The sequence below is a fragment of the Sebastes fasciatus genome, chromosome 16 (assembly GCF_043250625.1).
Source record: "Sebastes fasciatus isolate fSebFas1 chromosome 16, fSebFas1.pri, whole genome shotgun sequence".
NCBI classification, from domain to species: domain Eukaryota; kingdom Metazoa; phylum Chordata; class Actinopteri; order Perciformes; family Sebastidae; genus Sebastes; species Sebastes fasciatus.
Genome location: NC_133810.1, coordinates 18,588,183 through 18,604,573, shown reverse-complemented (window position 1 = coordinate 18,604,573; position 16,391 = coordinate 18,588,183). Strand labels below are relative to the sequence as shown.

General features: G+C 39.8%; 2 protein-coding genes across 4 annotated transcripts in view; one reads left to right on the top strand and one right to left on the bottom strand.

The window, feature by feature from the left end:
• Positions 1-16,391, top strand: part of kif20a (kinesin family member 20A) — a 119,795-nt gene that overhangs the window by 55,480 nt on the left and 47,924 nt on the right. The gene's annotated exons all lie outside the window — the stretch shown is intronic.
• On the bottom strand, positions 92-15,622 carry arhgap31 (Rho GTPase activating protein 31). Of its 2 annotated transcripts, none has more exons than XM_074611696.1 (12): positions 14,969-15,622; positions 10,929-11,031; positions 10,332-10,476; positions 7,576-7,658; positions 7,346-7,453; positions 6,344-6,483; positions 6,055-6,262; positions 5,818-5,936; positions 5,286-5,342; positions 4,549-5,193; positions 4,296-4,438; positions 92-4,058 (listed from the first exon to the last, which is right to left on the bottom strand). In XM_074611696.1, exons 1-12 carry the CDS (start codon positions 15,066-15,068, stop codon positions 2,094-2,096), a joined length of 3,816 nt encoding a protein of 1,271 aa, XP_074467797.1. In that variant the 5' UTR covers positions 15,069-15,622; the 3' UTR covers positions 92-2,093. The 2 variants fall into 2 exon arrangements, with proteins under 2 accessions (XP_074467797.1, XP_074467795.1); XM_074611694.1 differs by having other exon boundaries at positions 4,296-4,444; positions 14,969-15,620.

Here is a 16,391-nt window from a genome sequence, read left to right as displayed (position 1 = left end):
AAAAAATAGGTGTATATATATATAAATATAAAATAAATACATTTACTCTATGTTTTAATGAGAGATGCATGTTAGCAGAACTACTGACTCGTAATTTTTAGAACTTTTATTCTCATAACTTTCGGTTGTAACAAAACTCATCAAGTGTTTTATGTACATTATACTTCAGGTGTCACCATCAGATAATTCAGGCAAAACTCTCATCTCAAAATACTCGTTCAGTTGTTTTTCCTATGAATACAGACGCTTCAGTCAGTCATTTTCAGTATCAACAAGTATACAAAAGTTACAAAACAGATTTAAAAAAAAAACTTATATCTCATTTCTCAAACATTTTTTCTGATAAAACACTGTAATCATTCATCCAGTCCATCCAAACTACAGTATAAAAAACACGTCCGCATCTTTAGAAAACACACTGTAGCCTCCTTTAACATCAAAACTATGTTATGTTCATTGGCGCTAAAGCAAAATACATCAGATCCCGTGTTTGTTAAATGCAAAGATAAGAGACAAAAACCTGGAGATGCCATCATCTGACTTTGACTCAGACACATGAAATACAGTCAGCGTGCACAAAGTCGACCCCCAGTTTACCGTCAGCAGAGCAGCTCTATCACTCTTTACACTTTTCTACAAAGCTGTTTCTCATTATTGTCAAAAACCAAACAACGAATAAAGATGGCCATAAAATACAAAGCAATTACAGAAAATAAAGACACATTAATTAAAGTTCTTCTGTGGGTAAATACTATCAGATAAGTTTGCGATATATTTAAATCAGAAAAAAAAGAAAATCCTTTTAAATATTAGTTTAAAAAAATCACATTGACATCAGCTTATCACGGAGCCAATAACTACATACAGTATATACGTATCAAGTTCACTTCATGTCATGTGTATGTTAATAAAAGAATAAATAAACATATCTTCATCTACATGATCAAGGTCATTGCTGTTTAACTGTTTAACAGTTTCATTGTCCTTCAGTTTTTGTTAACTTTCCTGCACACTTCCTGTATCCAGAGTCCTGTATCCAGAGCCCTTAATGTTTGAGGATAAATTCAGTTCAGACATGAATATTTATGTGAAGAATTCGTAATCTGACTCAGAATGAACTCTGGCTGTTGACAGGTCATTAAATTCAAATAATCCAAATATATGTCATAACACACATGACTTGACATGACTTTATTCTGATTCTTCTAAAACTGAGGGTGCCCTAGTAGAATCCAGTAATATTGAAATATTGTAGAGACATAAAAAAATAAATTTGAAGCCCCTGACTTGACACAAGCAGGTTTTTCTCCAAATTTCCGGTGATGTCACTAGAAACATGGTGACCTTTTTGCTCCAATGAAACCTGGAAGAAAGTTATTTTTGAAAGAAACGTATTAACAATTAATCTTTATGAAATAGACAAAAAATACTTAATTTAAGGTCCGCTTACTAGCTTTTTGAGGAGATTTCAACAACATCTCACGGTCTTCCTCAGTGGATGGAGCTTGCATAGTGAGCTATCTCCATGATAACTGAATCTACTCCATCTTCTGAGAACGACTTTTAGATGTGGTTGAAACCTCTTGAAAAATCAAGTAAGAAGACCTTGAGTTAAGATTTTTCTTGTTGAACTTCCTTTTTACATGTTTTTAAAGTCCGTATGATAATAAACTGAATATTTTAGGGTTTTCGATTGTTGTTTTGACAAAACCAGCCATTTGAAAACTTAAGCTTGGGGACTGGGAAATTGAATTTTCTTCTACTTACTATTTTCTGATATTTTATAGACTAAACTAAAATCAACTATTTAAGAAAATAATCAACAGATTATTGGATAATCAAAAACAGTTAATTAGTTGCAGCCCTAGATCTCAATCAAGCTTCAATGGCTTCCACATACATCATGTCTTCCTTAACTCAAATACTACAGAATCTAAATTTAACAAAGCCTTCATCCCTCAACAAATGCTTGAATCATGGCAAACAAAATGCTGTGCTTTACATTAGGTTATCATATCATCCTCCTTCAGTTTCCTTGTATACTGTATCTATTTACACACAGCCAGTCTCGTAGTTGGTGACTGCACCTCCAGTCACTCGATCTGTCTCTGGCTCCTGCTGTCAAATATCATCGACCTCCTCTGTGGCTGGTAGAAGCAGCTGGTCGACGTCTCCAGTCTCTGTCCACTTTTTGGAATAGTCATTTTGTTTTGAAGGGCGATCCCCTCCGGCGTCCGGAAATTGTCCGCCATCTCTTTGGAAAAGACATTCACTGCTGACGTGTCGTTCAGGCTCTTGATGGACGAGAGGAGCTTGCCGTCGTCTCCTAACGGTGGGTAGTCCATGATGGGGAAAGGAGGGCTGAGCAGGATGAGACTTTGAGGTCTCTGTCTGTTCCTAAAGGACGGTCTTTGGTGGAGGTTCCCTCTGTTAGGCCTGGGACAATCTACAAACACTTCCAGACTGGGCGCGTGTCTCCTTGTGATGACCGGCAGCTCTGGAGTAGATGTGGTCTTCACGGACTCTGCGACTTGTTTTTGGTGTTTGGGTGCGGGCTCTTTATTCTCCAGCTCCTCCTTTAGATCAGACATCATCGGAGGAGGTGCAGCATTGCTTTTCTCTGCACTCACCTTAGGGTGCTCCTTGTCTTGTTCCTTCGCTGCGTCAAAGTCCTTCTCATGTCTGGAGGGAGGTATCTGACTGTACTGCACCTTGGGAGGGACGACGGGCACAGCCTTGGCCTGGCATGTTTTTATCATAAAGGCTGTTCGCACCGATGACACGCTGACTGGGGCTGAATTTCGGCGTAGCGGCGCCTGCCGATCGCTCAGAAACAACTCCAATTCTGAGGGCAGCCTGGTGTTCACAGATTCAGAGGAGGTCAGTAGTCCTCTCTCTGATGAATTGCGGTTTTGCTGATTAGAAATGTCTCTGATGCATCGCTGCCCCAGGTCTAAATTAAGTGAATACGGTCTGTGTTTAGAAAAGCAATTTTCCTCTCTTTTCTCCGCCTCATAAGACATCTGTCTGTAAAACCTCTGAGATGACGCTGTATTCTTCTGCTTTGTTGAGCTGCATTTTCCTGCGTGAGGTTGTGTTGTGTTATTCACACTGACCCCTGACGGCAAATACGTCCATTTAGCTTCTGGTTTGCTACTTTGAGGAATGTTTCCTGAGAAATGTTCAGTGCTCTTAACGAGAGACTGTTTGTTATTATCAACTGAAGGAGGTGAAATCTGAGTTTCACCACAAGAGCCAAAGGGCGATAGCTGGTTAAACAATTCCTCTATGTCAGGTGAGTGGAGAGGACTGGTAACCCACTGCTTGTTGGAGCTGAAATCCTCCCAGGGCTCCACCAAGTCCAGCTCCTCCAAGTTTCCTCCATTCCCTTCGTCGTTGTCGAGGTTTGGCAGCACCAAGGTGTTACGTCTCTCCTCCAAACACACCGACAGCCTCTGAATAACCTCCAACTCGGGAATCACGTTCTTCTTTGCTCCATCACAGGAGACATTTTTGTCTCCATGAGGAGTTTCACGTTTCTCTGATTGTTTGTTGGTATCATCTGCTCCCGAGAAGCCTACAACCGTTGGAGTATTCTCTATCGTCAAAGGATTCATAACTTCATCTAAACAGGTTTCCTTTAAAGGAGGTTGGCACAGTTTGGTGTCATCTTTGTTTAAGGGTGTGATGTTTAGATGCAGCTTCTTCTCTTTTTCTACCACCATGTCAGCAGGGCCGGCGCTTTCTGTGCTTTTGTGAAGAGAAAATAAGATGTCTGACTCTGAGGGCTGTTTCTTTGCAGAGTCTGATCCAGTGGCGATTATACGATCACTTAGAGAGGTATTCGAAGACTGTTCCCTAAATAACAACGACAGAGACGGGGAGCTGCGGCTTCGTTTTGACTTAACGTCCATCGTTAACCTCGTGCCCTCACAGGTGCTATTGGAGCCGAAGACGGGTTTAAAAGTCTCATCAAGCAGGTCGATTTCAGGTTCAGTTATCTTCAGTTCCTGGTGGAGGTCAGACCACAGCTCTTTCCCAGTAGAAGATCCCTTGTCCTGAGAAAGTATAAATGAGAAACACAAACAGAAAGGATTAAATATAACCAAGATGGTTCCACCATTAATTTATAAACCAAACACATAATCATTCCTATGTGCTGGTTCAAGCCAAAGTATTTTTAGTCTTTTATCTTGAAAAACGTAATTTGATGATAAAAATCAACAGAAAACTTAAGCCCTGAAAGTGTCTGCAGTTCTGCTGAAGTGGGAAGCACAACTAACTACACGATTTACCAGTTGCATAGCTATCTGCTGGTTGTGCACTTCTTTCCCAGGAGATGGCGCTGCAACTTTGCATTCTCTTGCATTTGCACGGGACGCTGGTTCCACTTCAGAAGTATTCACCCCTCCTTGACCTTCTTGCAGCATTTCTTTGCCTGCATCTGAATAAAAAAGTATGATTTATCATGACATCCTTCTATACATGTATGACTCTAATATGTAACGTAACAACAAGCCACTTTAAAATGTGATAATATGTCCTCACCCTCTGGCGGAACTCCGGAGGTCGGCTCCTCTGTGTTTTTCTTCTCCGCTGCTTCCTGCTTCTTGGGTTCCAGTTGGGGGAAAGTGTTGCTCTTTCCACTGTTGCAGCTCGGCTCTGAGCTCTCCTTGCAGGGTTTCAGAGTAGCTGCTTTGTCCTTGGCGTGCCCCCTGCACGGCGTGCTGTTGGAGCTGATAACGGCTGACACGCGCAGGGGCACGGACACAGCAAAAGGCTCAGATATGTTAACGGCTCTGCGCTGATGCCTCGGCGAGATCTCAAGCGGGAAGAAGCTTCCTGGGAAGGAGGGCCGTGATGAGCTGTTGTGGGAGGAACCCGAGTACAACATCCTCCTGTTTTTCGGAGAGGTGGGCTTGTAGCCGCCGAGGTTGTCACCTTTGAACACCTTCAGTTGCTCTGGCAGTGTTTTTTGAGGGGGTGCGGAGGCACCTGGTGACCCCTTCTGGTCCATGCTAGCGCTCCAGCCACCTGTTGCCCCGTCAGCTTTTATCCCTTTAAACTCCCAGTTTTGGTCGTGTTCACTCAGGTCGTAGAGCGAGTCAGATCCCAGCGTTCTGGATTTCACATCTGGAACAAAAATGCTGCCGGATCCACTGGCTGGACCGTTGTTTTCTGTTCTATCATCATCTGCGTGGTAAAAAATTATGTACTGTAAGCGTTACACTATCACATTAATTTAGCTCTGTGTTAAAACTGAAGTATCTAGGTTTTAGCCTCACCTGTTGGTAAGGAGCACAAGGACTCCATGCTCCTGGATGGACGAAGAGATGCCTTTTCTGTTGAAAAAAACAATAACATTATCACACTTCAGGGCAGTAACTAATGATTATTTTCATTGTCGGTTAATCTGTGGATTATTTTCTCGATTAACCGATTAGTTGTTTGGTCTATAAAATGTCAGAAAATGGTGAAAAATGTTTATCAGTGTTTTCCACAGCCAAAGATGTCTTCAAATGTTTTGTTTTGTCCACAACTCAAAGATATTCAGTTTACTGTCATAGAGTAAAGAAACCAGAAAATATTCATTCTTTTTTTTCTTAATTGACTCAAACTGATTAATCGAATATCAAAATAGTTGGCAATTAATTTAATAGTTGACAACCAATCGATTAATTGTTGCAGCTTTATCGAACTTTGACTAAATATTTGAAGTGTCTGGGGCCTTTAAAAAAATTCAAAAAACTCATCATGAAATTTGAATTTAAAAATGTGTAGAGTTTGTTAACATTGTTAGGTCATCAGACTCTTTACCTGTCCCTTGTGTTCTTATGAACACGCTGCCGTTCCGGCTCAGTTTTCCCTTCGAGTCCACAGACCGTCCCAGGTTGAAGATGGACTTCCACTTCTTTGATTTCCCAGAAAACTTTCTCCTAACAGATCAACAGAGATCATCAAGCCCAGCGTTCTGACAGTAATACATGCATAGTAAATACAGTAATCGTACATGAATCGAACACTCTCAATGGACTGAATCCAAATGTGTCATACTTGCTGTCTATGTCTATGACGGTGTGGTAGAGCGTGGCAGTACTGGTATCAGGCAGACTATTCTCTCGCTGACGTTCTTTATGCACAGGATGGTTTGGACTTAAGGAACGGGCCTGGGCTTCTTCCAGGCTCATCAGTTTCATCGGCCCACACTGGCCACTGATCGGGAGCGTGGCATACTTCTTCTCCCCACACATCAAACTTGGTCCTGGAGAAGTATAAGTTAATTTTAGCAAATCTTTTAGCCAAACAAATCTCCCACAAAAGAGTATTCATTTGAATGCCATACCTTCTTTGGGTTTGATTTGCACAGAGTCACTGAAGATCTCCTCTGTGTGGTTCAGAATAAACTCAACCACTGACTGTTGTATCCGCACCTCCTGGAAAGCCATTTCTCCATTACTACATGACCCCTCAATGTCTTTAGATCTGAGAAAATAACAGATGAAAATAAGAAATATGAAAATCCTTTGAATTTCTGGAAAAAAAAGTTTTGTTAATGCATATTTTCCAAAAACTTTCAGTATGAATACTAAGTTAAAGGTGCAGTGTGTAGGATTTGGTGGCATCTAGTGGTGTGGTTGCAGATTGCAACCAACTATACACCTCCGCTCACTCCTCCATTTCCAAGACTGCGATAACGTGAGCCACCGAGTGCAAAATCATGGTAACGTTGTTGGCCTCGCTCAGAAGCCATCCTTACAGTAATCACACTACTTTAAGAGCAACAGAAGTCAGACGGCAGCTGGTGTTACCATGGTTTTGCACTCCGTGGCTTACCTTACCACAGTTTCACAAGTGTGTCGGAGAATTACGGAGGCCTTCAGGCAATGTAAATACATGAAAGTCTCTCTCTAGAGCCAGTGTTTGGTTTTTCCTGTTCTGGGCTACTGTAGAAACATGGCGGAGCAACATGGCGGACTCCCTAAAGAGGACCCGCTACCTATGTAGATACGAAGGGCTCATTCTAAGCTAACTAAAACACGATTCTTAGTTTCAGGTGATTATACATTAATGAAAACATAGTTATGAACATTTTATTTCACAGCTTTGTTGAATACTCAATTCTTATTGGTCAATCACGGTTTTCTACTGTCTGTTATTTCTTTATAGCAGACCGTTGCCTTACATATTCCATTTCTGCTAATAGGAACACACTGGTCCAGAGCAAAAAAGTACAAATTCAAATCTTTTAGACTGAGAAGTATCTCTGCCTTTCCTTCTGCATTGCAGGTTATTTTTTAATTTTATGGGTCAAGTGTTTGAAGTACATCTGTGAAGCTAAACTCACCGTAATAGATTTGGAGCCCAAACCAGGGCCAGGTTACGTGTATGCATGTTTGTCTGGGTGCTTAAGGTGGCAAGGTGGGCCAGGTGCTTAGTAAGATACTCCAGAGTCCTGAGGAGAATTGACAAACACTTCTTGTCACAACATTATTCGTAAAACCTGGCAAACAGGACAGTTAGTTGTACAGTTGTCTTTACTGCTGTGAAAAGAGAGTGTAGGGGGCCAAAGTTCACCTGAAGTGAGGGGTCGGCAGTTCTTTGATGACACCCTGAATGTGTAAAAGCCTCTCATGATCCCCCTGGATCAAGACCACGTCCTGTGTGCAAAACAGAAAGATGTCCATGTTAAAAAAAAAAAAAAAAAAAAAAAAATCACATTTAGAGTTCATGCTTGATTCTTGTGCCTAACCAACATTACGTTAGTTATTTATTTTCAGTTCAGTTTAGAAAACCATAATGTGATTCAGACTTTACTTCCAATAGATACTTAACCCCAAATATGAACTGAATTCTTATGCTTGTGGTCTCTGCAGCTCTCTTGAAATTCTGTCTGATGATGATCTTTAATTTGTCTGCATACATACCCTTAAACTAACATAACATCTAACCTCTGTATTTCCCAGTAGGGTTGATGTGTTGATGAACTGTAGGTTAAAGCCTCCCAACCCAGTTATCCCTGCTCAACAAATGTAAACAGACATGTTGGAGTGCGTGCAGTCAAACTAATGCAATTGAGGCCCAAACAGCTGAGCGTGTTAGCTGCATTTGTTAGTCACGTAGTTGTTAAATCGTGCTCTTGTGCCATTACGTCTAATGGCCGAAGCACAAAAATGAACTTATAATGACATTTTACATTCTGTCCGTCAACATAAGTCCAGATCACACAGATGTTTTAACCAATAATTCACTCAACCTATCTGAAAATGCACAGATCCTGATCAATGCTCACATTCTTTCCAAGACTACTTGGCGAGAACAGGGAAACTGGGTTTTGGTGTGTTTTCATATTACGCCATGTGAGGGACTTACTTTTCCTAAAACACTGCAGTACTGGAGTTTTCAGGCACGAGTAGCACAAAATGCATGAATGCCAAGGTATGCTAATGGCCCGTCAAGGTACACAGAAAGCTACTCAGAAAGCATGAACCAGGTCTTACAGTTTGGTATTCCTTTTCTCCTGCTCCTCTCTAAAGTCTCTTTCTGCAGTTCAGTCAGAAAATGTTTCTCTCTGGTACTAAATTTACAGATTGTGTCACCCCAGTTTTGGCCATTTTTGTTGCCAGTTAAATTTTGACCTGATCTCATTATACATTTAATGTTTTTGCTCTTTCTAGCTAAACTTAAACCCCCCCCCCGGTGATCCAAAAGGGCCAGTGAAAAAATGTGTTTGTCTTTAAAGACATAAACAGATATATATATATATATATATGATACTTATTTATCATTAAGTAGTTTCACAGTGGTGTTCCTTATGTATTCAAAACCAAACATTCAAATTTTGGTCAGAGTATGTATGTTTGAGTGTCAAAATGATTTACCCATACCCTTCTAAAAACTTTTTTTCCACGTGACCTGATGTAGGTTTCTGCACTATGAGGCTGCTACATTTACAGTATATATACATCCTGAAGGCAAGTTAAAGCTATAAAAATATTCTAAACATAGCGTACGCTTAAAGTGGCAGTAGGCAGTATATTTTTGGCATCATTGGGCAAATATTTCATAATAACCTTTCAGCATATTGTAATTCAAGTGTTCTGAGAGATAACTAAACTTCTGCACCTCCTCATGGCTCTGTTTTCAGGCTTTAAAAAATCGTTCCTATTGGCTGTGCTCCGGTCATGTAGACGGAACTTGACGTTCCTTCACCAGATTTCACAATGGCGGCGGCACAAATTTTCTCAATTTACAGCTAAACCGTGCACTACAAGATGATTCTGAAAACATTTGAGGGGAACAATAGGCATTAATGTAACATAATATTGATTCATATTTGATCAGCGCTGCCTAGTTTGACCGTTTGGTCGGAGGTCGCGAGTGATTGACAGCCGGCTGTGTAGTTCGGACACCGGAGTACACAGAGGCACACGATTTTTTTCATGTACTACTGTCACAATATAGCGACCATTTTGTAAAAATAACTTTTTTTAATCATATTTGCGCCAGTCTCGCCTACTTAAGCTTTAAACTGATATTGATTTTTTTAGGTGGCTAAAATATTTTTTTCTGTTACTCCAATCCACAGCCACTTTACCTCGCCGTCAGACAGCCCGTTCCGTCGGTAACTGAAGCCGTTATATCGCTCTCTTTCAAAGCCACAAGACTACATTCACAAAAACAGTAATTTTACCTCACAGATCGCCAGAGTATACATACAACCCCACTTAAAAAAATAAACTCTTTCAGTTATATCCAAACTTAGCACAGCTAACTTTGACTCAGCTGGTGCTAGCGTTCACATTATTCATAACCTTATTGATTAGATTTGATTAGCTTACTTTGGTAACCTACACCATTGATTTTGCAATGGCTGAGTGGGCGTTTTCATTTGAAAAAAACAACAAAAACGTAACAGAACGCAGATGGACCTGCCATTTAAACCCAGCTCTCCAGTTATATAGTGCATCAGAACAAATGGCCTGGCAACAGAGTGGCCCCCAACAACAACAAAAAAACACTCACATAAAAGATAAAACAGATCATAATTCATCTGCTAATGGTACTGTCTCCTCCAGGGAGGAGATGAAAACAGCTGATCAATAGTGAGCTAGGGAGATGAGGTCACACTCGTGACAAATGATAATAAATAAGATCTTTATAGTGCTGACACAAATATAGTGAGGGACCATGTGGAGTAAGTACTGCTCATTGACGTTGGGTGTTGGGGTTGCCGTTCTGTCTGTTACTAATTACTGTTTGTAAAGCACAAATCTGCTGTAAAACCACTTCTAGGCCACGCAGGATTTAACTGTAAATGCGACTGTACTCACAGTGAATTTGCTGTATAGCTCGTATGTGAGCAGAGGATTGGGTAGCTCCCTGAAGAACAGCTTACATAAGGAACCCACACAGTGGATGTCCTGGAGGTACACTTCCTTTGTAAGGTCAGGGCACGCCTCGGAGCAGAATTCCTGCCTGCACACACACACACACACACACACACGCACACACACAATTAGCTGAATGCTTTGATTGTTGCCACCCCTGCTAACTACAGCACTGTTGCAGTATGTGGCTTGTTAGATTGAAGTCTATCCAGTCGACTAATGTAGTTGTGGCAAAAAAAAAAACAGACTCGATGCTAATCTAAGAAAAAAATATGATGTACATTAAAGATACGATGACTATTTATTCAGCCTGCATGGATAAAAAAAAGTAGCTAGGCATGATTTGAGATAATATTTGATTTAGAGTAGCATTCATTTTAATTTAACAGGTGGTATACACCAGTAATTATAGCGAATATAAGGTTTAAACACTCCTGCTTTGTAATAAAATCATAACTCTTATCACCTGATGTCTAATATTTTCTATGACGTGAGGTTGTTGATGCCTCAAAGGCATCACTGTACATGTTGCATGAGTACCTGAGACGCTGGATATTTGAGGTGATCCCCGACAGTCTGTAGATCCCATCCACAATCCCATGCTCCTCAATAAACTCTGCACATTTCTTCAGAACCTGAGGAACTGAAGTTAAGACATTGTGTTAGTCGTATACTTTTAGTCTTGATGGTCAAATGAAACCTTAAAAGCGGGAGAAGGAAAGACCTGTAAATCAAATGTTGCAGCGGTAACAATGCACATACTGTAAGGCTGACTTCATGGTATATAGGGTTTGTTCCACTATGTCTGTTTTCTATTCCTTAGGGCCACTGATTGTAGGTGGACTTTGACAGGAAGTTAAAAATGGTTTGTTTGTTTCAGAGGAAGGTTGACACACCCAGTCCTTGTAGCTGGTATTACTTACGACATTTCCTCTAATAGAAAACGGCTTTTGAAATGTTACCACTGACCTGCACAGCTTTCTGGACTACAGTAAACACAACTGGGTTTACCTGCACTTTAAAAAGAAAATCGGAACAGATTTAACTGTGGCTTTACAGCTAAATCACATGCTCTGATTCAGTCTGGCCACAACTTCCCTTTAGCTAATACTGAAAGTAGCAATTGATTGCAAAAAAAGTGGATTCTGAAGCTGAATGTGACACATTTTTGATTGCATTTGGATTTTTTATTTAAATGCAGACAATTAAGATCAGCTGTCTTTCAACTATAGTTCTGTATAGAGTGTGCATGAAGGAACAGACTGGTACAGATGAGGGGAAAATCAAATGTTGATTCATCCTGGCTTAGTATTAATATTAATCAAGTGCAACTTCAGATACACTATAAAAAATAACTTTCAATTGGATCCAATAGATTTTCATAGCATTTTCAGAGTCTGACATGAACAAACTGACTTTTAAGCTCTAAGCAGTGCGTGATATTAAGTAGTAATGAGCAATTAATTATGTGCAGATTTAAAGAAGATTCTTGATATTCATGTAAAAATCAATAGTTAGTATGACATAACTGTCTTTCACAGATAAAAAATAATGTATTATAATAACAGTCTCAGTTCCATATGCTGCCTGACACGCTGCTAAAGCTTTTGGCTGCATGATTGAACATCATTTTATAACATGATGTCCCAATAATTAGCTACTCTATTGGTAGTTACTTTTGTAGACTTTTCCATTTTAACTACACTTATATTTCCATGTATCTTGTTGTTGATTATAAACTGACCATCTTGCAAACTAAATTAAAGAACAATTTGGGCCATGGTTCATTTCTCAGTAATCGCCACAGACACCAAGAATCTGCCATTTACATTGTCGTCTATTTGACTTAATTGGGTTTTTTCGGTGACATGCCTGTGGTCAAATACGAATCTGGAGCCTTCATTTAGCGCCTCGCAGTCTCTGCACTGAGGGAGGATCTCTGCCTCCTCATGACAACAGAAGTACAGTTTGGACTGATTTTAAAGATACTTTATGATGACACTTTAAATTAAATCAATTCATGGTGTGTGGCGAGGAAAGTTTCAAGTTACAATTTGGCTCAACAGATGCAACTTGTTTGTTCCTGCAATAATGTTAAATGTTCCATTAAACGTTGAAACTGCAGCTGCTGCTCAGTGGTTGGCCATACAAAAACCCTTTACAGCCCTGCAGTTTTTCTTCTGGGCAAGTTTTATAAACGTATTTTACGGTAACATTGTTGTATGTTGATTGAAGCACCTTTTAAAGGTGCAGGGTCAGGTTAACATAACCTTGTTATAAAATTGGTGAAGTGAAAAGATTAAATTTGTGTATTTCCTCTTCCAGATGACTCATGTTTGGGTATCCATTGATTTAGAGTTGCTTTAATGAAATTATTGTAGTTTAACAATGTCAACATTAAGCAAATGTTATAAACAACTTAACTCTCATACACTGTTTGTAGCTATACCTAGGAAGAGTAATGCACTGTTTATAAGTCAGTGTTGATGCATTTGTCACGTAACTTACGTACTTAAGTAATGCCACTTCCGGAGTTATTTTGAGCCAAACCATGATCTTTTCCTAAACCTAAGACGTTTTATTGCCTAAACTTAAGGAAGTTGTTTCCTGTGTTCTGAAGTTCATTTTGAAAAGACTGTGTGCATGTAATGAGCGAAAATTGATACGTGTTGCTGGACATTCGTAGGAAAATGAATGCAAAAGGGCAAATAACTTTTTTTTTAAGATATCATACGATCCGTTGCAGGAGATTACATTGATTTAACATAATCATGATTACTTTTGTCTGTGTGCAACCCGATTTCATGGGAGTATAAATAGCATGACATTACAAGGACATTTTGCGTGTCATGAGAACATATTTTAGCCTTTTCGGTTGTCATTTGTAAGGCTCTTTTGCGTGTCATTTTTACGCCATTCAACAAAACTACGGTAATGGAGGCCGTTAAATTTAGCAACAAAACCACTTAATTAGGTTTAGGAAAGACATCGTGGTTGGGCTTATACATAAACTAAATAAAATATGCATGGAAACAATGTAACAGAAGTTTGGAAAAAAACGTCATTAACATAACTTCAAAATAACTCAACAACACTTTGAGACACGAACACTGGTCTCCTGGAAAGTGGAGGTGGTGGAAAGTCATGTGCTTACAGTCTTTCTCACTTTTTATTCTACATCACTAGCTCTGAGCGTAGCATATTTACGCCGATGCGTTTACATTGCAGTCAATACAGACTACATGGCATATGACACACCAAAAGCAAGAACGGCATTCTTATTGCACGCGAAATGACTTGCGATTACCGTGTCATTCATACGCCATTAACTGCGACCGGGCTGCTGTGTGAGACAGGAGGTGTGAGTTTCATACCCTGTTTATTGATCACACTCATTATTATTTGAGATATTTCAATATTTAATCTTACAAACGAGTAGGTTCAAGAGTATTTTCTTTCTTTAAAGACTTCTCTCACCTATACCAAGACATTGTGAGTGCATACAGTAAGTGTGCAACTTTGCATTGTCATTTGTGGAGTAAAGAAAAAAAAAATCAGCATCACATTGTGCTGGATTTTCTGTGCAGTTGTGATACGTAACTAGGATCTATTTCAACACTTAACTGTACACACAAAAGTAGAGCTATGCCGGGAACATGTGGGCATCAGGTACACTTTAATACCCTGCTCACAGATGTATAATAATAAAAAAAAAAAAGTTTTTTGATGATTTTGATGATATTCAAAAGCAGTAATGCTCTTAACAATCTAAAAACACAATATGTCTGCTGGTACGACTCAAACCTCCTCCCTCACTTCCTGCACCGAACGCTCCGCCTTACAGTGTGTCCACTCCAGAAGGTCTTCCTTAAAGTTATCCTCAACACAGCTATTCATATGCCTCTGCACGTGGGATACTTCTCTTTTTTTAACATAGAATGGTGCTCCTAAAAAACTAAATCACAGATGATGGCTGTAACAAAAGAACATACGATCAGAAGAAAGACAAGGGATGAAATAATATAACCTTTAAAAAACAAACCTGACCACTTATTTGAATATTTGATGATACACTTTGTTTCTATTCCGTTTTTATCTTGACTCATGATTTCCTCTCATCCATAGGCAGCAGCGGCAGCACGCCCAGTCTTTTGTCAGACACTAAACCAGTCATGTTATAGTCACCGTAGGAAATTGACACAAAAAATGTAAGAGCCACACCCAAAGTCACAAATGACCATTAAATACAGCCAATGTGTGATTGAATGGCCTTACTACAGTAAATGTAAAACACATGTATACCTACTATTCATAGATGTAATCTTTGAACAAAGCCTCTATTTGTTATATAAAGACACTTTTTTGTCTTTTCTGTCTTAATTTCACCACACAATGTGTATGTAAAAGGTTATAATAGCTATATTAATATAGGAAATGACTAATAAAGATCAATTTTCAGAATAAATGTTATCCTCTATGTATGGGTCAAATAATAAATGAAAGAAATAGTGTGTAGTTTGGTGATAGCTGCTTGTTAAAGGAGTGTTAGATTTAAAAAAAGGCTAAAATAAAAAGTTTACCATCTTGTCCTGAATTCTGGAGATGTTCTATCAGGTCACAGCCGAACGCATCTTCACTTCCTTTCTTTTTAGACTTCTGCTTAGTCCCTTTATTCTTCATGTGTCTCCAGTTAGTAGTCCCAATGATTAAAACAAACAGATCTTTGGAAGCACGGCGATCGATCCATATGACCCCGAGAGAGGTTGTAGGTCAAAAAAAAGCAGCCACATAGAAATCCCAGCAATCAGCTCCGAAAACTCTGCATCCGCTCACATTCTGACTAACCACACTGTTGGAGGCTGAGAGCAGAAGTGACGTCACATTTTGAACTTTAAGTCCTTTTAGATTGTCATAACTTGAGGTGATGGTCAAAGAAAAGTCATGGTGTGAGCGTTGCTTGGCCGGGACGTGGCAGTCCGCTGCTTTATCTGTGAAGGATTTGCAGAAACAGCATTAGAATCGGTCGGTTTCCTGTTGTTTTTTCACCCCCAGCCAGTCTCTCTCTATCTCCTCCTCTTTTCCTTCATTCCACACAGTCTCCCCTTTTCAATGGCTTCTCTGGAGCTGAGGAGGCATATCAAGAGAAACAAATCCCCTCAGGAACATCAGTTTTTATTTTTAAATCTCATTTCCACTTTGAGATTTTGAGAATATTCTATGTTTAGAGATGGACTCGTGGCAGGGATTTTTGAAATGTTGCGACTGTGTAAAGGGGAGGGAAGTGAAGTGCGGGGAGGAGAACAGCTGACTTCTGTTTCTCTCCTGGTTTAGGAATTACTGACCTCTTTTATCCATTTTTTTTCATGTGCCCAAACTTGGAGCTAACGGGAAAGCTGCTCTCTGCCTTCCTGAATGCTCCCAATGTATACAATTTCCTGTGCAAAGAGCCCGGGCTCGAAAACAAAAACAGACGGGTTCTGAAGGAAGAGGGAAGTGGGAGGTGACTGAAACGAGGGCCTGAAGGGCACAGATGGGAAATGGGGGGGGAGATCGGGGGGGTTGGGGTGAGGAGATGGACGACACACATGGTTCTTGTTACTAACTGCTATGCGTTTCATGTTTTTCTTTTTCAAACTGGACTGACATAATCAGGGAATGCATTAAATGTATAGCATTGATGTTAATCTCGTAAAGCAAACAATGCTTTCAACTAGTACTCCAAGCGTCTTTGTTACTTCCTGTCTTGACTAAATGTAATCCAATTACATCCCCAACCTCCCCTGAGAAAGATCATGAAAAACTCCCCGGGTAGTGATGACATATTCCCCGTATTTGTAGCCTTTTAAAAGTTTCACATGGAAAATTACAGATCCTAAAACCCAAATTCCATAAATTGAGGTCTGAAATTTTACAGCTGTAAACTGTGAACTTTCCCTGGGGTGATATTTTAAAACCTAATCACTAATTGCAGTATATCTATGTTCTATGTTAACCCCTGTTGGT